At 43.7% G+C, this 24126-nt stretch overlaps 1 protein-coding gene across 1 annotated transcript; it reads right to left on the bottom strand.

The window, feature by feature from the left end:
• Positions 1-19146: 19146 nt before the first annotated feature.
• On the bottom strand, positions 19147-23713 carry LOC123403781. The gene is made up of 8 exons (XM_045097692.1): positions 22724-23713; positions 21532-21565; positions 21213-21404; positions 20359-20448; positions 20208-20273; positions 20013-20104; positions 19853-19900; positions 19147-19729 (listed from the first exon to the last, which is right to left on the bottom strand). Exons 1-8 carry the CDS (start codon positions 23116-23118, stop codon positions 19612-19614), a joined length of 1035 nt encoding a protein of 344 aa, XP_044953627.1. The 5' UTR covers positions 23119-23713; the 3' UTR covers positions 19147-19611.
• Positions 23714-24126: the final 413 nt, after the last annotated feature.

Below are 24126 nucleotides of genomic sequence, written 5' to 3'. Positions count from 1 at the left end.
ACCTCTTGGGTGGGATAGTTTTTTTGGATGAGTTAGAAGCAACTAACTCCAATCTAACCCTTATATTTGAATATTTTAGGGCTAGTTGAACCCAAACTAACTCAAACCCATGGATCCTAACAGGGCCATAGATGGACAGTCACGCTTCATGCATGCATGGGAACCCTAGAAGAACAGAATATATCCGGGCACTTGGAAGTATAGATCAATATATGCAATTTCTCTTGAGATCAAACACCTGTGCACTGAGGGGAAATTGCACCAGTTTATATATACCGAGGGCCATGTTATTTCTTCCTTTCCACGTGGACGTAATTTAGAGCAGGAGCAAGAACTGGAAGTGGTTGTTGGCAAAATGTCTGCATTGCCCTTTTCTCGCAAGAGTCACGCAAGCACTAGAGGAGTTAATTAGCAGAAAATTATGGCATTGATCAAGGACAAAGTAGATCTACAATGACTACTTATTTACGTGGCATGAAATTAGTCTGAATCCGACCCAGGTGACGCCAAATGGGCAGCTATTCTCGGCTCACGGGTGCAAAACCTGCACACGCAGATCCATCATTCAGATGGATCAACGGGACGTGGTCCATGCACGCATGCATGCATGGATGCATGAGTTTTGGCGCCACTGACGAATGATGCATCCATGTGTCGTCTTTGACCGTTGAGCAGAGCTAGGCCGCACCACAAAAGGTCACAACACCATCGATCGATCACAGCAACGAACAGGGCCGGCCGTGTTCAGAAATTCAGAGGATGGCAATTTTATTTTAAGAGGATTGAGGACTGTATTTTTTTTATTATGAGAGGATGACATTTTTTATTATAAGAATATGTCATTTTTTTATAAACCGGGCTGGTTTGGCCATCGGAACGTCTTTCTCGTTGATCATTTTTTATAAACAGTGATTTTTGCCCCTGTTTGATTTTCTAAATACGTTAGGCATTGTACAAGGCCTAAGCATGCAGTGAAGTCATCTAGTATTAAATTGGAGCCGTGTGATACTCTGGACCTATTTGGATCCATGGGTTAGAGTTAGTTTGAGCTAGTTGGGGGTTTAACTAGCCCTAAAGTATCCAAATATAAGGGTTAGATTGGAGCTAGTTGCATCTAACCCATTCAAAAAAACTATCCCACCCAAGAGGTGCTAATTGAGCTAGTTCTGCTGGGGTCCATTAAAAAAAATTCTCACTCTCTGCCACCAGCCAAGAGATGCTAATTGGAGCTAGTTCGTATGGGGCCCATTAAAAACTCATTTTTCTCTTTTCATAAAGTGTATCTATTGTCAATCTAACCCTTTCATCCAAACACCTATTTGGTCAGAGTTAGTTTAGGGTTAGTCATGAGCTAGAAACTAACTCTAACCACTAGCTAAGCTAGAGTATCCAAACAGGGCCTCTGATTAGGGTCCAGTGGTGAACGAAGCCTGGGGTGGTAGCTTTTCTTTTTCTTGAATGTTAAGCCTGTTGGGTGGTTTCGTATCCAGTATCCACTGTCCTATCCGCATCAAGTATTGAGCGTGGGGCCCAGATTTATTGTGGAATTATTGGCTCTCCACTTGGCACGTACAGTACTACTGTACTCCCATGCACATGCACACACACAGAGGTTGCTCTACGGCCTGCATCTGCATGGCCCGTCTCGTTGTTAGGACAGCGACGCTTTCTCCCTCACTTCACTAGCTTGTGACCTTCCCCATCTCGTCGTCCACAAACAAAACAAAGCATGTGACCGACTCACTGTCCACTGTTGCGACCTGCGTGTTGATGGTGTACCATGGATGAGAGAAGCTGCCAATGTTCGTTCCGTTTCCATGGCATACGGGCAAGGCCACCATCACCATGAAAGCTCTGCCGTGTTGACGATGCATCATCCGTTAACTTATCATCGTGCGCCACAGGATATTCTCCTCTTTTGGCCCACCACGCAGCAAGGAAATAAGGATGCTGATATACCAGTCCATCGAAATATCCCCGTTGCATGCTCGTCTACGTGCATACTGCACCATGTAGGCACGTATACATACATCATACTACCAAAATTATATTAGTTCATCGATAACCGGCATCTGGCCACACAGAGATACACATACACGTTCCCTTTTTGCTAGGTACCCATCCCATGCATCGTCCATCTTTAGATTTCCAAAGAAAATGATATATACCTAATCCACGTCTTTGACTGGTCTATTACAAATTACTTCCTCCGTTTTTAAACATAAGTCTTTTTCGATATATTTCACCATGAATTACGTAGAGATGTATATAGACATATCTTATAATGTAGATTTATTTAATTTGTCTCACATGTAGTCCGTAGTGTATGTTTAAAAAGAGTTATATTTAGAAACGGAGGGATTACAATATACTACCATGCTATTGGTGCAGGGTGATACATGTCATCTTGCTTTGGTTGTGTCACGTACTCACGTATGCTTGTTCGTGCGTGTTTGGCCAGTCGTTACCTCCGGTGTTCATGTTTTCCGTTCACTAACCACACCTAGCTCACTATAGTTAATAATTCGTATCGGTACCAAGTGAGAGTAGAGCAGCTGACACAAGCCTTTCGCTTTTTTCTCTTCTTCTTTTCTTGATATTGTTCCTTTATTTTGTTTTCCAGAAGATTCTGCTTTGTCCTTTATTTATGGAGAGTGATGGCCAACCTTCTGTCTTCTGATGACATGACATGTGACTTTGGCTTGATATAGCTAGGTCGGCGTACCTTGCATGCATAAGTTAGTTAGGATACCAGAAGGAAGAGATAACGTTTAATTTTGATGCCCTGGATTTTAGGTGGTCGATTAGTTTTGCTGCAAAAGGGTCGAGCCAGGAGTGCATGCAGCGTCCTGGTTGCGTTGAATTTTGATTGCTTGATTCGTGGTTGCTGAGTGAATTTTGATAGCTTAATGGTCGCTAATGGAGATGGAACGTTTGCTGTGCTTGTCATCCAACGGTTGAGGAGGCTTCCCGCAAAAAAAAAAAAAAACGGTTGAGGAGGCGATGGATCTTGTCGATTCATCATCCAGTCAGCACATAGCGTTCGCCATCAAACAGAACCTAAGAACATGGTTGGTAGTATAATCAATTGTTGGTTATATGATGTTGTCGTGTCTTTTATAGACAAATTTATAACCGATAAGTATAATAGCTACATGTAAATAAATACTTCCTTCGTCTCAAAATAAGTGTTGCAAATTTAATACTAAATTAGTATAAATTTTATACTAGATCAATAATATTTATCTTGCAACAGAGAAAGTACTATTTTATTGATACGTGGCCCATTGTCCTATTTTATAAAGTGTCTAGGCACTAGTGGAAAACGGGCCTTTGGCCGGGACTCCCTTTAGTCCCGGCCTGCCTCTGGGCCGGGACTAAAGGCCCGGCCACGTCGCTCCAATTCTCAATGCCTCCTTCGAGGCTTTAGTCCCGGCCTGTAAGGAGCTTTTAGTCCCGGTTCGTGTCCCAAACCAGGACTAAAGGGCTACGCGGTGGCAGTGGTGGTGGCAACCGTTCGTATCCCCCTTTAGTCCCGGTTGGTGGCTCAACCCGGGACTAAAGACCTAACACGTGGCCTGCCGTAGTGGTGGCAACCGTTGGTATACCTCTTTAGTCCCGGTTGGTGGCTCAACCCGGGACTAAAGGCCCAAACGGTTTGCATCCCGCGTCGTTTGGGCGATGAAAAGCACGAACCGAAGCAGAGTCGCCATTTCTCTGTTTCTTCTTCTCTCTCGCTCTCGCTCTGTTCTTCTCCTCTCTTCTTCCCTTCTCTTCTTCCACCATGCTAACTCGCTTTGGAGAGGTGCTCGCACATGGCAAGACCAAGCTCGATGTCGTGTACACGAACGAGAGCAGGGAGATGCCGTATTTTCTTGAACAGTTGAAGGAACGATGGCTTGACGCCGCAATGGATCATGAGAAGTTCTTGGGGCTTGATCTGGAGTACACGGCCGATCAACGCGGTGTTGCCGTCATCCAACTATGCTTCGCACACCATGTCTTGATCTTCCAATGGGCGAGGTAAGTTTTGAGGCTTTCTTTGATCCAAGGTAATGATTTTGTAAGTTTATTTGTTTCAATCATAGTTGGTTCCCTTCAAATAGTTGTAGTGAAACCATTTTGATTAGTTGAAGGGGAACACAATCTGATTGGAATAGTGTTCCATAATCTGAAAAATCGTATTAGAATCAACTAGTGTTTAATATGTTCCATTGGAATCATAGTTGGTTCGCTTCAAATAGTTGTAGTGAACCAATTTTGATTAGTTGAAGGGAACACAATCTGATTGGAATAGTGTTCCACAATCTGAAAAATCTGATTGGTTCAATATGTTCCATTGAAACCATAGTTGTAGTGATACAATTTTATGCGGTGTTCTTTGATCCAAGGTTATGAAAATTACATATAGCTAGTGATCTCTCGAGGTTCCATTGGATAGCAATATGATATGTCATAGTCATGAAAATTGCATATAGCTAGTGATCTCTCTAGGTTCCATTGGATAGCTATAGTGATCTCTCTAGGTTCCATTGCATATGTTCTATTTGAATCCTAAAGATAATTTTCTCTTTAGTTGTAGTGAAACATGTTTCCTTATTGCAGCAGTATGTAACATTTGTTCCATTTTAATTTGTTTCTGTTGCAGTAGTGACAAGCATTGTCCAGAACTCATGGACTTCCTTCGCAGCGGCATCACTTTTGCTACCGTTGACATAACGAACGACAAGCTAAAGATGAGGTACAGCTTCGGTATTGAGATACCAACTTGTTGCCTCATTGATCTCCAAACGGTATTCAGGCTTCGACATGTCAGGACTTCGATGGCTCATATGGCAGTTGCCTTGATCGACGAGGAATATGGTGATATGAAGACCAATTTCCCAAAGTCTCAGCACAAACTTTGGGAGAAGGCCCCACTTGATCGTATCAACGTTGAGTATGCAGCAAAAGATGCATACGTTTCATACGAGTTGTACCGCAAGATTCGAGTCGTCGACTATGGCCAGCGTCACCTCGAATAAGGTGGACATTCTGATTCGAGTCGTCAACTATGGCCAGCGTCACCTCGAATATATATATCTATGATAGCTATTATTATGTACTGTTTGGACTAGTATCATGTACTGCTTGGACCAATTTATATATGTCTAGTTTCTGTTTGTGCCATTATAGTTTCCAAATTTGAATGGTTTAGCCCTTTCTAACTTCATTTGCTACTTTTGAATGGTTTAGCCCTTTCTAACTTCATGGTATCATGCATTTCGACCACATATATATACAAAAAGTCTTCAGTTCAAATAAGTTCAAAAAATGAAATCCCTTTTGTAACAGATCTGTTTTTAATTAAAACAGTCATTTAAAAATGAAAGACCATTAGTCCCACGTGGCGTGCAGCGGAACCACGTGGCGTGCCGCGGAACCACTTTTGTTGTGGGGTCGCTTTTCCTTCTTCTCCTTGTGCTAGATATTTGTTATGCATTAGGGAAAAAAGGAATAGCGACCATCATCGACGGTCAAAAAATCAGGTGAGGGAGTGTCCACCATACATGAGAGAAGAAGAATGATGACTGTTGTTGTGGGGGTTGCTTCTCCTTCTTCTCTTTGTGCTAGATATTTGTTATGCACTAGGGGAAGAAGGAGTAGCGACCATCATCGACGGTCGAAAACTCGGGTGAGGGAGTGTCCACCATACATGAGAGAAGAAGAATGTCGATTGTTGCTGTGGGGGGTCGTTTCTCCTTCTTCTCCTTGTGCTAGATATTGGTTATGCACTAGGGGAAGTAGGAGTAGCGACCATCATCGACGGTTGAAAAATCAGGTGAGCTAGTGTCCACCATATATGAGAGAAGAAGAATGTCCACCATATACCATAGGTGAGCTAGTGTCCACCATATATGAAATTGTTGAAATTTTGTGATGTGCCTTTGAATGGTGCATTTTGAACACACAAAAATTATGGAGTTCAAATAAGTTCAAAAAAATGAAATCCCTTTGTAAGAGATGAGTTCTCGTTCGAAACGCTCATACTTCGAGAGAGATTGTCCGTTTTGTACACGAAGTGCATTCAGTTTTTGTCGTAGCCCTCTCAACTTTTTAACACATGATATGTGGGTCAAATGATGATAGCATGCCAACTTTCAACATTTTCAGAGTTCATTTGTAGTGCTTTTCAATTTCAGGGTCAACTAGCTCAAAAAAAGATAAGTAAATGCAAGAAGAATACCAAATGAAGTCAGAAATTGTTGAAATTTTGTTATGTGCCTTTGAATGGTGCATTTTGAACACACAAAAAGTATGGAGTTCAAATAAGTTCAAAAAAATGAAATCCCTTTGTAAGAGATGAGTTCTCGTTCGAAACGCTCATACTTCGAGAGAGATTGTCCGTTTTGTACACGAAGTGCATCCAGTTTTTGTCGTAGCCCTCTCAACTTTTTAACACATGCTATGTGGGTCAAATGATGATAGCATGCCAACTTTCAACATTTTCAGAGTTCATTTGTAGTAGTTTTCAATTTCAGGGTCAACTAGCTCAAAAAAATAAGTAAATCCACGAAGAATACCAAAAGAAGTCAGAAATTGTTGAAATTTTTTGATGTGCCTTTGAATGGTGCATTTTGAACACACAAAAAGTATGGAGTTCAAATAAGTTCAAAAAATTGAAATCCCTTTGTAAGAGATGAGTTCTCGTTCAAAAGGCTCATACTTCGAGAGAGATTGTCCGTTTTGTACACAAAGTGCATCCAGTTTTTGTCGTAGCCCTCTCAACTATTTACCACATGCTATGTGGGTGAAATGATGATAGCATGCCAAATTTCAACATTTTCAGAGTTCATTTGTAGTGCTTTTCAATTTCAGGGTCAACTAGCTCAAAAAAATAAGTAAATGCACGAAGAATACCAAATGAAGTCAGAAATTGTTGAATTTTTGTGATGTGCCTTTGAATGGTGCATTTTGAACACACAAAAAGTATGTAGCTCAAATAAGTTCAAAAAAATGAAATCCCTTTGTAAGAGATGAGTTCTCGTTCGAAACGCTCATACTTCGAGAGAGATTGTCCGTTTTGTACACGAAGTGCATCCAGTTTTTGTCGTAGCCCTCTCAACTTTTTAACACATGCTATGTGGGTGAAATGATGATAGCATGCCAAATTTCAACATTTTCAGAGTTCATTTGTAGTGCTTTTCAATTTTACGGTCAACTAGCTAAAAAAAATAAGTAAATGCACGAAGAATACAAAATGAAGTCAGAAATTGTTGAAATTTTATGATGTGCCTTTGAATGGTGCATTTTGAACACACAAAAAGTATGGAGTTCAAATAAGTTCAAAAAAATGAAATCCCTTTGTAAGAGATGAGTTCTCGTTCAAAAGGCTCATACTTCGAGAGAGATTGTCCGTTTTGTACACGAAGTGCATCCAGTTTTTGTCGTAGCCCTCTCAACTTTTTAACACATGCTATGTGGGTGAAATGATGATAGCATGCCAAATTTCAACATTTTCAGAGTTCATTTGTAGTGCTTTTCAATTTCAGGGTCAACTAGCTAAAAAAAATAAGTAAATGCACGAAGAATACCAAATGAAGTCAGAAATTGTTGAAATTTTGTGATGTGCCTTTGAATGGTGCATTTTGAACACACAAAAAGTATGGATTTCAAATAAGTTCAAAAAATTGAAATCCCTTTGTAAGAGATGAGTTCACGTTCGAAATGCTGATACTTCGAGAGAGATTGTCCGTTTTGTACACGAAGTGCACCCAGTTTTTGTCGTAGCCCTCTCAACTTTTTAACACATGCTATGTGGGTGAAATGATGATAGCATGCCAAATTTCAACATTTTCAAAGTTCATTTGTAGTGCTTTTCAATTTCAGGGTCAACTACCTCAAAAAAAAATAAGTTAATGCACGAAGAATACCAAATGAAGTCACAAATTGTTGAAATTTTGTGATGTGCCTTTGAATGGTGCATTTTGAACACACAAAAAGTATGGAGTTCAAATAAGTTCAAAAAAATGAAATCCCTTTGTAAGAGATGAGTTCTCGTTCGAAACGCTGATACTTCGAAAGAGATTGTTCGTTTTGTACACGAAGTGCATCCAGTTTTTGTCGTAGCCCTCTCAACTTTTTAACACATGCTATGTGGGTGAAATGATGATAGCATGCCAAATTTCAACATTTTCAGAGTTCATTTGTAGTGCTTTTCAATTTCAGGGTCAACTAGCTCAAAAAAATAAGTAAATCCACGAAGAATACCAAATGAAGTCAGAAATTGTTGAAATTTTGTGATGTGCCTTTGAATGATGCATTTTGAACACAAAAAAAGTATGGAGTTCAAATAAGTTCAAAAAAATGAAATCTCTTTGTAAGAGATGAGTTCTCAATCGAAACGCTAATACTTCGAGAGAGATTGTCCGTTTTGTACACGAAGTGCATCCAGTTTTTGTCGTAACCCTATCAACTTTTTAACACATACTATGTGCCAAATTTCAACATTTTCAAAGTTCATTTGTAGTGCTTTTCAATTTCAGGGTCAACTACATCAAAAAAAAAGTTAATAGTTTGGATAGTTAAAATAATTACTTTTGAAAATAGAAAATAGTTTTGCATTATTTATTCAATTTCAAACACTTTTTATTATCATAGTTTTGTCAAATTCTCAAATATGCAAGAAGAATTTTATTAAACATAGTTTTTAATTGAAAATAACAAAATAGATAATAGTTTGGATAGTCAAAATAATTACTTTTGAAAATAGGAAATAGTTTCGCATTGTTTATTAAATTTCAAACATTTTTCATTATCATAGTTTTGTCAAATTCTCAAATATGGAGAAAGAATTTTTAATAAACATAGTTTTTAATTGAAAATAACAAAATAGATAATAGTTTGGATAGTCAAAATAATTACTTTTGAAAATAGAAAATAGTTTTGCATTATTTATTCAATTTCAAACACTTTTCATTATCATAATTTTGTCAAATTCTCAAATATGCAAAAATAATTTTTAATAAACATAGTTTTTAATTGAAAATAACAAAATATATAATAGTTTGGATAGTCAAAATTATTAATTATGAAAATAGAAAATAGTTTTGCATTATTTATTCAATTTCAAACCCTTTTCATTATCATAGTTTTGTCAAATTCTCAAATATGCAAAAATATTTTTTAATAAACATAGTTTTTAATTGAAAATAACAAAATAGATAATAGTTTGGATAGTCAAAATTATTAATTATGAAAATAGAAAATAGTTTTGCATTATTTATTCAATTTCAAACACTTTTCATATTCATAGTTTTGTCAAATTCTCAAATATGCAAAAAGAATTTTTAATAAACATAGTTTTTAATTGAAAATAACAAAATAGATAATAGTTTAGATAGTCAAAATTATTAATTATGAAAATAGAAAAAAATTGAAACTATATGAGAATTTATAGAGAAAATTCAATCTTAATTCAAAGTGAACTCACTTAGAATTCAGGTTGAATTTTCTCCATATATTTCGAATATAGTTTCAATTTCCATTGAGTTTAGGCCTGTAAGCCTGCTTTAGAGAGAAGCTCGATGGAGAAGCTGCGACGGGGCTTATAAACAAGTGCTAGTCCCCCTCGCTGGGCGAGGTGGGACTAAATTTATCGTGCAACCGAGGAGGGGTTGTAGTCTTGGGTGGAGCCACGCCCCGGGACTAAAGACCCTCTTTAGTCCCGGTTGGAGCCACGCACCGGAACTAAAGGCCCCTGCTTCCCGCCTTTTGGTGTGTCGAAAAAGTGTATATGCTTAAGTGTTAATAGTGTTTCTTAGATTATTGCTTAATTTTGCTATTGTATATGCTTAAGTGTTAATAGTTTTATTTTGCTATTGTATATGCTTAAGTGTTAATAGTTTATTTTTAGCAAGAAAATTAATAGAACTAGTTTATTTTTTTAGTTCATTTTACGATGCATATCCCGCATCCTCGTCGTCGACTCGGCGGAGGACACCTGCTTGATCAGAGGGGCCCTATCCGGGACTGGGCTCCGCCCGGCTGGTATTGGGAGGTGCTACCTTCCGGGGGCGTAGGTTGGTGAGGAGCCAGCCCGTCGTTGACCCGATCCTTGTTTGGTGGTGGTCGCGTGGGCCAGTGAGGGTGCCGAGGCTTCCGGACACCGCGGAGGTGGTACGTCACCGTGTCAGCGAGGAGGATGAGCACGTCTGTACCTACATGGTTGCGTTGGAGGGCAGGTTCGAGCATACCTGGCAGGTTCTTTGGGGATCTCACTAGAGCTATGATCCTGTGATGGTTCCTTCTCTTTGGGTGTCCACCGCCCGTGCCGATACCCGTCGGGCGCTACGGTTCTAGATGTATCAGTGATGCTATATGTATGATAGTATTCGAGGAGTATTAGTGATAATATTGGACGATGTACGGACAAAAGAGATGTATTTTCTTATAATTGAATGCATGCTAATTTGAATACTACTTTATTTCACGATTTGGTTTTGCTTATTGAATGCTCAAATTGGGAAAGTACTCCTACTTTGAATACTATGCAAAAATCTAGGAGTCCCGGGTGGAGCCACGACCCGGGACTAAAGTTGTTTTAGAACGGAGTTCCTGATAGAATAATTCTTTTTTGGTACAAAGGTTAAGAGAATCCGTTTTTTGCAGAACTATGGATCCACATATCAAGAACCTCGAAGAGGAAGAACTTCTCGAAGATATAATCAAAGACGGCCCCGACGTTGAACCAGCTGAATCTCCGTCGTCATATCTAAACCCCTCCGGATATGGAATGGAGGTCGAGCGACACGAAGATGAAGCCGATGGGGCAGGAGATAGGTCCAATGACGGAGAAGGTGATAGCTCCACTGATGGAGAAGCCGGTGGAGAAGCCGGTGAAGAAATAATAAAGTCCGGCGAGGTATACATATGAAGTTCGACAATCACTTGTAATATGTGAAAAATATTGGAGATAGCTCTATATTGTATACATATACATTCATTTGATGAATGTTTCTCCCTCTTAGGCCTCCACATCGAGCAAAGCTACGAAACGAGGCCCGACTAGAAAGTTGGATGCACAGACGCATTACACCTTTGAGGTGATATTGCCTACGGGCGAACCCAAGCTTCCTAAGAATGTTGTTGACACATTCAAGAAGCAATGCGGAGTTCTCGTTAGGGATCACGTCCCGATCAGCGTTCGGGAGTGGAACAAGCGCAAAGGGGCAGCCGATAGTGACTATGTCGCCGAAAAGTACAAAGATAATCTTTGGAATGATCTCATGTCACATTTCAACCTGCCAGAATGTGAGAATGAAGATGTCGCAGACAAACTGAGGGCCAAAGTCAAGCAGTGGACTCTAAAGAAGATGGTCGAACTGTTCCGTAGCTGGCAGAAGAAGCTATGGAAAAACTATCTGAAGACAAAGAAAGTGCTAGTATTCGAGGGATATCTAGCCAAGCAAGCGAATCACTGGAAGGCATTTCAAGAGTACAAGGAGTCAGAAGATGCCCAGGCATTACCAAAAAAGAACAAGATAAATGCCGACAAGAAGAAATATCACCACAAGCTCGGGCGAGGGGGCTATGAGACTGCCATCCCCAAGTGGGATAAGAAAGAGCAAGATCTGCTAGATAAAGGCATCGTACATGAACCACTCCGTGATGAGTAGGAACTGAGAGCAAGAAATTGGTTCCTTGCGCATGGTGGGTCGTACGACGAAAAAACAGGGGACCTCATCTGCAGTGACGGTCTTAGGATACCCAGGAAGAATTGGAAAAGGATAGTGAAATAAATTAAGGAGGGAAAAAGAAAGTTCACTGCAGATAGAGAGAAAGATTTGCTCACGCTGGTCCTCGGCAATGACGAACATGGAGGACGAACGCGAGGCTTCGGTCCTTCTTACCCGTGGTGGCTTGGGTTTGCCAGAGACCAAGACACTTACAGAAGCCGAGAGAGAGCAAAGAAGCGGCAGCAGGATGAGGAGAATGACAAGTTCAACCAGTTGCTTGCCAGGATTAACGAGCAACAGAAGCAAATTGATGAGCTTAGAGGAGTACCGCGCCACGAAGATCCTGCACTTCATATTACCGGCGCCCCATCTAAACGAAAAAGCAGCATGGCTAAATCTGAGGCCCCGCCCGACGATGCACGAAGAATGATACAGGGCGGTCCCGGCTACCCCGTGGATGGAATCAAGGAGTCAACATCATGTGAACTCCATCAGAAATTTAAGAACATATCCATGAAGGTGGCCGTCGGACAAGCTTTACCTTCTGGCCCTGATGCACGCTCGCATGGCCGTGAGATTCTAGCTGGCTTTGCTAAAGTCGGGGTGGATGAAATCATGGCGGTGTTTCATGATATGGAGCTCGACATAGCTGGACCGGAAGATGAGAGGACACTCGGAGAAGTACTGGGTGGAGTCATCCTATGGGACAAGAACTACATCAAGCTTCCAGGCTCGGCCCCAAGGACAACACCGCCTCCGAGTCGTCGCTGGTCACCTACACCTCCATTACCTCCAAGCCCTCCACATGACGTCGGCCAGCACAACACGAGTCCATCTCGATCACCGCCGCCGGACTTGGGTCGTCCGTCTCCGCCGCCGCCCGCGCAGGATACTAAGCGGAAGCGTGCGACCAAGAACGCTCCGCCGACGATTTCTAAGCGACGGAGCACCCCAAAGCGCAAACGGTCGCCCCTCCCAAAGGTACCTCATGCTAATATTCCTATCAGACCTTATGATCGTACCCCCGAGGAAAACGCCAGGATAGCAAAGGAACATCATGATGCGCAGATGAAAAAGAAGGAACCCGAGCCCCGCCCGGAATACACCGAGAAGCAAATAGCATTTGCAAAATACTTCACGACCATCCCATCACAGTATGACTTACACCATAAGCCTGATGACTATACACGCACATTGCAGAAGAAAGTGAAAAAGAGCACATCACGTGCAAGTGCAAGTGGGAGCAAATCAAGTTCAACTACATGCAAGAAAAAATCAGACGTTCCTCAGCTTGGACAACAGGCCAAACAGTCGATCCCACCCCTCAAGGTGTTAACCGAGAATGTTCCCCCTCCGATGTAGGGGCAAGATTTTGAATTAGCAAAGAAGTGGGCGGCTGAACGGGGTGTCTCAGTTGAAGATGTTCTAGCTTCCCAAGACGACAGGTTACCCAAGGCTATGGTAGCCCCTAAGCGATAGTTTGTCATGGGAGAGCCTTTGGTCAGCAAAGATGATCTCCCAACAAATATGTGTTACTTGCATACATGGTACTTAAGTGAATCAAAGAATGGGAGAACGATGATCGTGGTGAGTGTCCCACGGGAGTACTACGGCCGCCCCGAAGAAATCCATATCAACTTTGATGAACTCTTCCAGATGTACAATGGCGACGCCCTCGACAAATCGCTTATGAGTTGCTATTGTCTGTAAGTTTTTCAATTTGTTGTCTACATATAACTTGTTTAGTTATTTCAATTCATTGTCTATATATAACTTGTACTCTATTATGCAGAATGAAGATTCTGGATTGTAAAAGTAAGAACATCCTAAATATTGGGTTTATTGACCCAGATAAAATACATATAGCGACGCTAACTGATAAACCCAAGGAGACGGAGGAAAACCTTCTAAGGTTTCTAACAGATCAAAATTTCTGTGACCACATACTGTTTCCATACAACTTCAGGTGAGGGTCTTTACTCTGTTGTGTCCATTCACTTATAAGTGTAATTGATAAGTTACTGACACACACACACACACACACACACACACATATATATATATATACATGTGCAGCTTCCATTGGATTCTGTTGAACATTCAAATTGATAAGGGAAGAGTTGATGCCTTCGACCCATTATCGAGACCCTTGGAAAAGTTCCAAAGCCTGCAGGACATGCTCCAAGGGTAATTTCAATCATTCTTGCGCTCTATCGGTCTCTTTCGATGATTTTCTAATATATCAATTAATGAAAAAGTTAGCAAATCATTATCCTTGTCGGGCAGGGTTTGGAAGCGGTTCAAGTGCGTGACTCCCGGTATCGAGCCCGAGAAGCTGACCTTTAGAGCGGCTCAGGTAAGTAGTACTATGATATACTTCTATTTTCAATACATTTATGATGCTAGATTATTATTTTGATTATATATATTCTATTCTCGTAAAGTGCGACCAGTAGCCACGGGGGACGCATCTATGCGGATACTATGTTTGCGAGACATTTCGCACGTTTACCTCTGAGCACAAGGATCACAGATTCGACGTAAGAAATAAACATTCACACCTCTATTTTTACCCATCATTCTTTGTTATCATGATTGATATTCATATTCATCTACTCTTCTTATATAGTACACGGCCATGAGGACGAAGATCCTACCAGAGCAACGCGTGATTGTTGTTGCACAGGAGCTTGCGACCTTTCTGAGGACGGAAGCTATAGATGACAAAGAACAATTTAGTGTAGTTGGGGGCCATTACTGATGTTCGTCCATGTAATCGAATAGACGGGCTCTAGTCCTGATAATTCAGATCTCCATATAATTGTATATATATACTCGCTTGTAAGATAAATTAATCTTATATATATATATACATAATTATTTCTATTTAAATTATATGAAAACTAATCCCGAACACCAAACGAGGCACCACGTTAATCTCCCGAACACCTAAACCCTAAAACCCTAAAACCCAAAAATAATTTCATTCAAAAAAAAACCCAAAAATAAGCAAAATCTCAAACTCTTTAGTCCCGGTCCGTGCAACGAACCGGGACTAAAGGTCCTGCCCCTGGGGCGCTACGAGGCGCCCACGTGGAGCCCCTTTAGTCCGGGCTTGTAACAGGGTCGGGACTAAAGGTTAGGCCTTTAGTCCCGCCCCTTTAGTCCCGGTTGCTGAACCGGGACTAAAGCCCCTTACGGGCCGGGGCTAAAGGCCCCGTCCCCACTAGTGAGGAGCATGTGCTATATGTGGCTTTTAGTTTATAACCCGCTCCTCTCTCTTTCAACTTAAAAATATATATACTATTTTAAGTCTTACAACCCGCCTACGTCTTTCCTCAGAACCACCACCAAGACAATACCTGATGTCCAAGTCTTCCAAAAGCGATGCCTCCAAGGAGGAAACGATGCACCAACGCCATCGTTGCTCGATTGTAGATCTTCGGTTTTCATGTGTGGGATAATACCCGCTCTCAAATAATGCCTTCAACAAGGCCATTGCGAGGCACAACCAACTAAGAGCATCTCCAAGAGGCGCGCTATACAAGCGCCGCGCCGCAAAAAAGGCAGTTTTAGCGCGCGCGCAACGCGGAGGGCAGCTCCAGCGGGCGCGCAAAAACGGCGCGCGCGCCATTTCCAGTTCAGCGCGCTGGCCGAAACGCAATCCCGCGCCCCTTATTTGCTGCGCCGACTCCCGCACGCGGGACTCTCCCGCGCTCGCTCCTGCTCTCTCCCGCGCTCCCACGCTCGCTCCTCCGCTCTCGCGCTCTCGCTCCCCCCATCCAGCCGCGCCGGCGCCGCCACCGCTCGCGCCCCCGGCGACCGTTCAGCGCTTCCCCGGCCTATCCCCGCGCCGCCGTCGCCGCCCGCGCCAGTCGGCGACCACTCAGGCGCTTCCCCGGCCTGTCTCCGCTGCGGGCGCCGCCCGCGCCCCCCGGCGACCGTACAGGCGCGTCCTCGGCCTCCCCGCACTGCCGCGCTTCCGCCCCACCCCCTCCTAGTCCGGCCGGCTGGTGTATATGTGGTTTGTGCGTGCTGCGCGCTGCATTTTTGGGCACTGCCGGAGCGGCGCACGCGCGCTGCATTATAGCGCGGCTCTTGGAACCAGCGCCTATCCCCGCGCTAAACCAGCCGAAGCGCGCGCGGCAAACGCATTTTTTGGGCGCGGCGCGAAGCGCGGCTGTTGGAGATGCTCTAAGGCCAGACCTTGAATTTTCACCCTAAAAAAACACAAGACATTGAACTTCACATGTGTTATCGTCCTACTTACATACCATTGCTATGAATCCTGAAACTCAAACCAAGTTCCTTAACGCTGTAGGCTCCAATCACCATTATAGGTCCTTCAATCTCAACTTTCATGACATTCTCCGCCTCTGACTTCACCAAGTAGCTAAACATATTTTCTGATGGCAACACATAGCAGAGCTTCGCGTCGCTCGCTTCTTAATGGAGAACCGATGGACACGGTCGAATCTCACCCGATCCAGCAATCTTCAGGCATAGCACGCCCATGGGAATTCATCGGCGGAGCCTTCCGGAACACGCCACTACGACCAGATCAGGAAGGACAAGCGTCATTGCAGATCCTCGTCTTAGCGCAAGAAAAACCCTATGACCGCCGCCTTTATCCGAACACACCAACAGGCCCCGACACCGTAGGGAACTCAGTCGAGGCAGTCCTACCAAGTATAGTAGGCTTGTCTCGTGTAATCTTGACACTATTCATCAAAGTCCGCGTTCCGTCGGGATCAACGGTAAAAGCCAACATAAGAGCATCCCTATATTCTACTCAAATGTTCGAAACGCCTTTTCAATCGGTGTTGGGTAAAAAAAATTAACCCAAGCGAACCTTTTGTTTTCTTCTCAAATATTCAGACTAAGCGACATCCCTCATATTCATCTCAAATGTAAGGAGAATATAAGGGATGACACACTCTGACAGTCCGTCATGTAGGACGCGACCTCATTTTAAATCAATTTTTTTTATTAGTTCATTTTTTTTCTTCCTCTTCATCAATCACGTATAAGCGATTGGACATACGAAAAATAAATATAACTACACAAATGAACTAATAAAAGACACGGTTAATCACTAAACGGACACGTCTAGACTCTAGACGTTTAGATGGTCTTATTTGCTAAGTCCGCCATGCTCTAACGATCGACCGCCATAGAGAACTCAGTCGAGGCCCGCTCTATAATTAAACAATCAACAAGACACATACTAGTGCTAGTGCACGCACATGCCCTACAACTACAATTAGTACAAAGATGGATCAGCTGATTGTGGGCGTCATCATGGTAATCACCACCATGCATGATACTCCTACGTAAACGTACGTCCATTTCATATTTAAATATCTATCGAGCACGATTAATTTAATCGTTGATAACACTTGGCCGGCTACGGCCCCAGCTGATCTTTCCAGACAACCAAATGCAGAAGTTATCCAAAGCGTGACTAGCTAGCTGCTGCTGCACGTGTCGATGCTAGCTATAGAACGAACACTTCTAGTAGTAGAAAGAGGAGCCTACTAATTAGTCACGAGTATTTTATTACTCCCTCGCGTTCCTTCACGAGTATTTTATTACTCCCTCGCGTTCCTAAATGTATATTTTATAAAGATTTTAATATAAATTACATACGAAGACATAATTTAGAATGTAGGTTTATTTATTTGCTTTGTATGTACCTCATAGTTGAATCTTTAAAATAATACTCCCTCCGTCTTAAAATTATTGTCTTAGGATTTTCTAAAAATGAATGTATCAAAATATTAATACGTGACTAAATACATTTATATCTGGATAAATCAAAGACAAAAATTTTAAGACGAAGGAAGTACATATTTATGAACGAAGGGAGTAGATAATTGACAATTGCTGCTCAGCTAATACACGAAATTCTCAGCACTTCCACTTTCATGGGAGGAGATGCATGCTGGAATGTGCCCGCCAGCCTAGGCAGAAATAGGATGGCGTCTTGCCCTTGGATTGGAAGTTTGGAACCTTGATGATGGCGCCAACGACTCCCGTACGCCGACCTTCTCTGGTTCTCCATTCTTATCCGTCCATCGATGGCTAATTTCAGTGTTTTGTTTTTTTGTGAAAGTTGAGCAATATTAAACCATGGTTTAAAAAAATCAAGATCCAACTTTTTCCTTATCGTCAGGGTCGATGACGGTAGCGTACAGTTGTCTACCGTCAAGGCCCCTCACGGTAGGGGTGCACGCCCTATCGAAAAAAAATTCATATATTGCTTGTACGGATCTATCGTCGATCACCTCGATGGTAGGGTTGCGTCGTTGCTTTGACGTGAATAAATTGCCCGTCCTTAGGAAACTCATTAATAGGCTGGTATACCCTACCAGCATCGACCCCGATAGTAGGGTTGCATAGACTTCCACGAGCGTCTGTGACGGTTGGATTGCATTGCTTTAATGTGGATAAATTGCTTACCATCAAGGACTCAGTGGTAGGCTGGTATACCCTATCGTCATGATGCTATCGACTCCGAAGACAGGAAAATGGTCAGATCTAGATTTCTTTTACATGGGAATAAAATCTTTCTTAACTTTCGTAAAAGAATCAAAACACTGAAATTAGCCTCCATCGGTCAGCAGTCCGTGAAAGGAGAGGAGGAGATGGCATTCATTGGGCAATCACGCCCCTCTCCCTCTTCCCAAATCACAACTGCTCCATCCTCCGATTTATTCTTCGAGAACAGCAAGTATCAGATTCTGTCATCAGAAATACTCACACCTTTGATCGTATCGATTCGTCGCCGCCATGATTACGTTAAGGGGCTAGCTAGCTAGCTAATGCTAGTTTGGGTCACATCGGTATGGATGACAAAACCTTTTTGGCCAAAGGCGGGCCATGATCATTGATCAGATCGATCGATCGTGCTACAATAAGGTAGCTTAGCTAGCCCTGCTGGGAGAAGAGAGTGGATCGATACCAAAATCAGGTCACTACTATCTATCAGATGGCCACATTCCAAGCCTTGGACGCCAACCTACCTTTTTCCCTCACAAGAATCTTCCTTGAACAAACTGACTTTACTTTGAAATCGCCTACCATCTCTTAAGAAAAATAATGTAAAATCACAGACATAAGCATATACTTGTAAGTTTGTGCCACCGGCTCCCGACGATGTCACTTAATGTTGCATTTGTCTTTGTCCCTATATATCCCCAATCTCTATTTTTTTTTTTACTCTATTTTTTAGGTGATCACGTGCTTTTCCTTGATTAACCGAGCATGTTAGGTTTTTGTGTCCAATTTTATTTTATAAACTGAAACATCTTTCTTCTTCCTTATGAAATGCAGGAACCGGTGCCTCGTGACGATGTTTCTCAAAGAAAAAGAAAAAAGCTTTGTCCCCATTTTCAGGGTCCTATTTCCAGCCCATAGGGTTTATCTGTAAACATGTAACCCTGCGACGATTACATTAGCCACATAGGTAAGCTGATGATGACCAATCAGCCAATCTACAAAACAGGTTATATACTACAAGTAATAATCAATTAATCAACAATATCTCCATTTCACCAACTAATCGACCAAGCTGCATGTATGTACAAATTCTCCTTTCATTTTCTCCTTTCACCCCCAATCACTGCAAAAACTCTTCTTACCATCCGTGACACCCCGATTTACCGTCACGAAACTATACCAGTCTAAATGCAAATGCACGCTCCCCTGTTGTTTTCTTCGGAGACGCGTGCACATGCGTAAGGAACTAAAGATTTCTCGCAAAGAACTCGAGCCGAGTTGCCACACCACGCCACCATTGTACGGTTGCTGTTCTTTCCTGCCGATTCGCACCGCCTTTTTTGTGTGGAGGATCGAAGGAAGAGGACCGGCAATGGAAGTTTGTTCACCGGTGCTAGTATCCTAGAACCATGCTGTCCGGGAAATGCTTGGAGAGAAGGTGGTGTTTTAGGTTCATCACCAGTCTGAAGATCAGGTAGCAGGGCAGTTGCATGAACGCAACCGCAAAGTACCTGCGCAATAGGTTCAGGGAACTTGGTTCAGCTTGTGATCACTATATGTTCAGCTCATAAAAATCTATGTGAAACATAGAAGGATTTTTCTTTTTTGCTTTATAAGGTGGTAAATGAAATTACCAGAGAGGCGCCAGATTAGAGGAGAGGTCGAGGAACGGGTAGGGCCACCTGCCAGAATTCAGATAACTTATATTCAGTCACAGAAAGATAATATGCAGGTGGTGGTATTTTTGCTCTACGGAAGGAATGGAAACTAGGGGGTTTTAGCTGGGAGTTTTACCAGGTTGGAGTAGATGCATGGACGATCCACTGGAAAACAACGTATAGCGCCGTCCAGAGGAAGAAATACGCAATCCGGAACCACGGGAAGCGCTGTGAAAATTGTGTGTGAGTTGAATCAGAGTCGTAAGTAAAACTTAAAAAAAAACATGCATCAACTTGCTTGGCTGATCAAGTTCAGCGTTCATCCACTTACCAGGCTATTTAGCGATGCTTCGCCGAGCAGGAAAACAGCGTTGACCGAGTGCATTCCTATCAGCAACTGTCAGACAAGGCTGAAGTTAGCGAACAGATTAACATCACTAGATGATGAATGCAGTACCATGAAATTGACAAAACATACTTACAAAGTTCATACTGTAATCTTTGACGGTGAGGAATGGAAAAATGATGAACCAGAAGACACAGTCTGTAAGCATCACGGCTCCTGCATTTGTCTGCGTCAACAAAGATGGAGACGTCAGAATAATAATTTGGTGAAATGGTGGTAAAATGATAACTGCTTGCATAAGTTGCCAATTGTCATTTTTTCTACTATTGTTTCCCCTTTCTTCTGCTGTAGGTACAGTTGAAAAAGAAAACAGGATTGTGAAGTGTAGACTGTTGCCCAATAGTACAGAACGCTGAATCAAGTTAGTATCTGTGGAAATATCTACTAACCCTTATCTAAAGCCTAGAGAGATGCCCAGTCATAATTCTGATATAGTCAGGCCTAGCAAATCAACAGATATAAAAATACAAACAATTTGTCTTTATTCTGATGCTACTGCTAAAAGAACCAGCCCTGCACTTGAGTTATGGGGTAAAGGTGATCAAGACCTTCAGCCCTTCAGGTGCAAGGAACTAGTGAGAGATTGGGCATTTGGGTCCAGCCCAACAACCAAGAAGGTGGCTCATGTAGGATCTGCCAGACAAAGATGCTAGTATGTGGTCACATCCTCATCTTTGATGCACAGGAATCCAATTCAGCAGAGCACATTATAAGCATACTTTAGTTTCTGGTGCATGATGTTAACTGCCCAGGAGCACTAATAATTGCACCTGAAAAGCAAAAATGAGACCACCCCTCCATGCAAATGCAATGAAGATATGATGTCAGTGCAGATGTCCCTCTCCAATAGTATGAAATCTGGAGGAAAGGGGCTCCATGTTGGCCAAACATTTCAAAGTTTATGGTGGCATGAAGACCTCCTATAATTACCTGATAGATGATCTGCAGCAGGTACCCCCAGAACCCGGCGACCTCCCTCGTGCCGTCGTCCTCCCCGTCGACGACCGGCTTCGGGGCGGCTCCGTGGATGGCGTAAGGCCCCTGCTCGGCGTCGGACATCGCCGCGACGGCATTGCAGGCGGCGAACTTGCTGCACCCGTAGATCGAAAGCGTCGTCGCAAGCTGAAGAATCCACAGAACAACATGTAGTCTTTTCAGATAAGGATTGTGAGGACATTGATAGAGGCCGTGGGGGCACTCATCATTGTGTGTGAGGAAATCAGTGAGGAGGCAGACTAATTTAGCTTACCCCGAAGTAAACCGTCACCAGAATGAAGGTCCACCTGCGTGATAGACAGTTGAACAACCAGTTAGTACGTGCAAAGCTAGGGACAAATGCTGGTTACTGAGGGCGGAGTCACAGACACCAACAAGTAGTATCACATCTTTGCAGACAGCTTTGATGCTACCAACCAGTTACACACCACATTTCTTTTCCTTTGGAGGAAAAGAAAAGGAAAGCACAGTGGAGATTTGCCCCCCAGAAAAGTAATGGCATCATAATGGGGGCTGTTAAACTAATCTGATATCACAAATCCTCAATGGAACAGGTGCTATTCCCACAGCACTGTCCTGCTTATGTTTACTTGTGATATTGTACTGGGCAAAAAAGATTGTTCCTTCAATGTGCTTGACAAAGCTTGTACTACCACTACCATGAGGTCCTTACTGATTATTAAACTGAAGCACTGCATCATCAAGGCTGTCTCTAAACAACTGCATTAATGCCACAAGAAAAAGTACCAGTGGAAATGAAACTCAACACTGCCCTGCTTATTTTTGGTTGTGAGATTATAGTGCACAAAAATATTACTTCCTTTAATGTGCTTCACAAAAACATGTCCTGTGAGGTCCTATCCAATAATGAAGTACACCAGCATGGATAAAAACTGCCTGTAAAACCCATTATTAACCCCAAAAAAAATTTAACAACGCTGAAAATGGAACCCAACAGTTGAGGAGTGGCTTGCTGTGGAAGCTAGGTAGTAGCAAACTTCTGCCAGCCATCAGTTGTGCACAGAAGATCAATATCAATGCAAGGAAATTTGGTGCAGATTCTCAGTGTTCTTAGTTTATTGATTGAGGAACCATGTCAAAGATGAGTAGTTGATGTAATCATGATAAGAAGTCTCCCTTTATTCCCTCTCCCCTGAGATAAAATTTGAAATTCACAACAAGAGAGAACAGATGCCAAAGTTGCTGCTGGCCACACCGCATTGCTGGCTGCCACTCCAGTCAATTTTACAGCCTGAAAGATTTTGATCACCTAATAACTGGGAAATGCCAAAGTATAAACCTTTAATGCAACTTTGCATCTGTCAAAAAAGAATCACCCAAGTTTAACAAAAAAAATGTTTCCTTGGAAACAGAGCAAGAAAAGTAAAAGCAAGCGGTGGATGATGAGGATGGGTGAGTGAGTGGAGGAAGGCGGGCGGGCTTACTGGGTGTAGTAGTAGAAGATGTTGCCGCCGTCGGAGATGACGATGACGATGAGGAGGCTGAAGAGGACGAAGAAGGAGACGAGCCTGTATGCAAGGAGCCAGGCCGGGTGGATGTCGCGGAGGCAGGGCCGCCACGCCTCGTCGTCGTACAGCAGCCCGTCCGGCCGCCGGCCCTGTGTGGCGGCGGCGTCGTGCTTTGCGGCGCCCCCGGGCCGGCGGTGCGCGCGCGGGCCCTCGTGGCGCCACACGAGGTATGCGGCGGCGGCGACGCAGCAGAGCACCCAGAGCGCGCACACGGCCACCCGCCAGCGCAGCCAGAAGCCGAGGTCCGTGGTGTCCGCCGTCGGCCTGGGCTGCCACGACCGCGTCGACGAGCCCCCCGCCGTGAACCGCATCGCCGTCAGCCGGGCATGCGCTGCCGCCTGCCGGAGCGAGGACGGAAGGGGCGCAATCTCTGCCGGAGCGGCTGCTTCTTGGTGCAATGCGGAGCGGCAGAGCGGCGCCCTGCTTGTCCGCGTCGCTCTGGCGCGCGTGCCTTGCGGCTAAAGAAGAGGGGAGCTGGGCGCAATGCGGGGAGGGGGGAGGAGGGAGGAGGAGGAGGCGTCGTTGCAACCAACCAACGGACTGGGGCGGCACGCGGGTGGCATGCAGCGGGGGGGTTGGAGGCGAGGGGAAGAAGAAAGAGTGGCGTGAGTGTGGGGAGATGCCAAGCTTGGAGTCACAGGATAGATGTGGCCTCTTGCCCTCTTGGACGGCTCTGTGGCTCACTCAAACGGCCATGGAAGAAACGAACAAACGAGCTGTGTGGGATCGAGCTGCGGGATCCGTGTGTGCAGTGCACGCAAGGAAGTGGAATGTGAGGAGGAGGATGGATTCTTGGAGGGGTGATAAAGGTAGAAGAAGAAGAAGAAGAGGGGAGGGAGGGTGGCGAGGCGTGGGGCTGGCGAGGTAAGGTAAGGGGGGGGGGGGAATGAGATGCCTTGCTTCTCGCCTCCACCCTTTGCTTTGCTTTGCACCGGATCGGAGGGGAATGGGAAGGGGATCGATCTTTGTTGTTGTTGATGTTGGGGTAGATGGATATATATACTCTACGTGCAACGCATCGACGGCGAGCGCATGATGCATCCTTCCTACGCACCCCACGTCGTGGGATGGGGGCACGGCACACGCCATTGGTAACGAGTAACTAAAATTGGTGTCCTTTATTACCTCTCGTTTCTCGACCAAGTCAAGGAGAATCAACACCCCCACTCTCACATTGTCAGTGTGCGTGCGTGGTTTGGAGGAGGGGTAAAGTAAAGTAAAACCGAACCGAGCTGGCTGGCTGGCTTCTTTCCTTGTGAGAGGGGCCAGGCCATGGCTGTGGTCTGTGGACAGTGAGGACGCTTTTGTCATTGACCGGA

Source organism: Hordeum vulgare, chromosome 6H, assembly GCF_904849725.1.
Source record: "Hordeum vulgare subsp. vulgare chromosome 6H, MorexV3_pseudomolecules_assembly, whole genome shotgun sequence".
NCBI classification, from domain to species: domain Eukaryota; kingdom Viridiplantae; phylum Streptophyta; class Magnoliopsida; order Poales; family Poaceae; genus Hordeum; species Hordeum vulgare.
This window is presented reverse-complemented; position numbering and strand designations above follow the sequence as displayed.

Coding starts and splice junctions, on each gene's coding strand:
- LOC123403781 (XM_045097692.1), bottom strand. CDS start 23,118: ATGCGGTTCACGGCGGGGGGCTCGTCGACGCGGTCGTGGCAGCCCAGG. Junction 19,901..20,012: donor CATGCATCTACTCCAACCTG/GTAAAACTCCCA, acceptor GAATTCTGGCAG/GTGGCCCTACCCGTTCCTCG. Junction 19,730..19,852: donor TCTAATCTGGCGCCTCTCTG/GTAATTTCATTT, acceptor CCTATTGCGCAG/GTACTTTGCGGTTGCGTTCA.